At 40.9% G+C, this 1,555-nt stretch overlaps 1 protein-coding gene across 2 annotated transcripts in view; it reads left to right on the top strand.

Moving 5' to 3' along the window:
• The window catches only part of kynu (kynureninase), an 8,364-nt gene extending 6,866 nt beyond the window's left edge, over window positions 1-1,498 (top strand). For both annotated transcript variants that reach the window (XM_015371683.1, XM_015371682.1), the window contains 4 exons: window positions 446-498; window positions 670-755; window positions 839-1,069; window positions 1,155-1,498. In XM_015371683.1, coding sequence (XP_015227169.1) covers window positions 446-498; window positions 670-755; window positions 839-1,069; window positions 1,155-1,274 — 490 coding nt within the window. In that variant the 3' untranslated portion in view covers window positions 1,275-1,498. The remainder of the gene's footprint in view (window positions 1-445; window positions 499-669; window positions 756-838; window positions 1,070-1,154) is intronic.
• The last annotated feature ends 57 nt before the right edge of the window (window positions 1,499-1,555 follow it).

The raw sequence follows: 1,555 nt of genomic DNA on the forward strand, positions 1-1,555 counted from the left end.
ACCTTGTTTGCAAATGTTTGCAGTTACTATTGCAAAACTTTCTGCACAGTTTGCAAATTTTATCAATGACACCACTAATGACAACTTGAAAACTGCAAAAAGCATTAAAATACTAATTTATAATGTAAAAGTTTTTGCAATTAAGCACTTGTGAAAATCGATGGATTTCCTTCCTTTCTTTGCAAAACATTTTCACCCAATAAACAGATTTGATGTATTTTCAACATTTTTTTATTTTATTTTTTTACACAAGGTGTCCAAATATTCATAAAAACAAAACAATAAATCAATGGCATTAAAAAACATTTTTAAAAATAAAGTCCTCAGTCAGATAGTAGCTGAATGTACATTTCTGCACAGTAAATGTTTCCATTGATGTTTTGGTTTGGTTTTCCTGAATGATCTGTGTCACTGATATAAACCTCTTTAACTTCTGTCTCCTCAGGTTGTTGGGATGGTGGGGACATAACCTGAACACTCGTTTTCAAATGACCAATGGTAAATATTTCCCTCTATCTGAAGCCAGGGCTGACTAAAAACTGGCTGTTTGCTGCCACCATGTGGCCCTCTGTGGTATTACAAGAGCAGAGCCAGACTCTCCTATTCATTTTACTTTATCTTTTAGGCTATAAAGTAGCTTAATGTTGTCATACTTTAATGTTTTTCCAGTGATGGAGCTGCAGCCCGGAGTGAACGGCTTCCGGCTCTCTAATCAACCCATTCTTCTTGTCTGCTCCCTGCAGGCTAGTTTGGAGGTAACTATTTCATTAGTAATATCAGATATTTTGTAATTAGGGGAATAATCTATGAGTTTAAAGATGGTTGTAATATTTCCCAGGTGTTCAATATGACGAGTATGCAGATGCTGCGGAGGAAGTCAGTACTCCTAACAGGGTACCTGGAGTACCTGATAAAGCACTACTACACAGAGGACCCGGCCCAGCCTAACAAACCCTACGTCCAAATCATCACGCCCTCTGACCCCAAGCACAGAGGCTGCCAGCTGTCTCTCTCCTTCTCCGTCCCCATCAAGAAAGTCTTCCAGGAGCTGGAGAAGAGAGGAGTGGCTGTAAGCGGCCCGCAGGTTTATACTCACTGCAGCTGAATTGAAAGCGTATTTTCTAATATGTGCTTTTTGTCATCTCCTGTGGCAGTGTGACATGAGGGAGCCCAGCGTGCTGCGAGTGGCACCGGCGCCGCTCTACAACTCGTTCAGAGACGTGCATCGCTTCATTGAAACCCTGGGAAAAGCTCTGGCTGCCAGCAGCACCTAGAGCTGATGAAGAAAACTGCCTCATCGACCTACATGCACTGAAAGTCCTGCAAATATGCCACTAATGAAAGAGGAAAATTCACATTAAAGAATGATAAAGTGCCTCTTATTAACTATGTTCATCTTTGGCCAAGATTTTACTCGTCGTCTATACAGGGGCGGACCTAGATGGGGGACCAGGGCAATCATTGGCCACCCCTACCCTCTAAAACAGATGGTGGAATATTCAACACATTTTAATTTTTCATATATTAACAATAACTAGACAACAAAAACACTGTG

This window comes from Cyprinodon variegatus, unplaced genomic scaffold (assembly GCF_000732505.1).
Source record: "Cyprinodon variegatus isolate N-32 unplaced genomic scaffold, C_variegatus-1.0 Scaffold63, whole genome shotgun sequence".
NCBI lineage: Eukaryota > Metazoa > Chordata > Actinopteri > Cyprinodontiformes > Cyprinodontidae > Cyprinodon > Cyprinodon variegatus.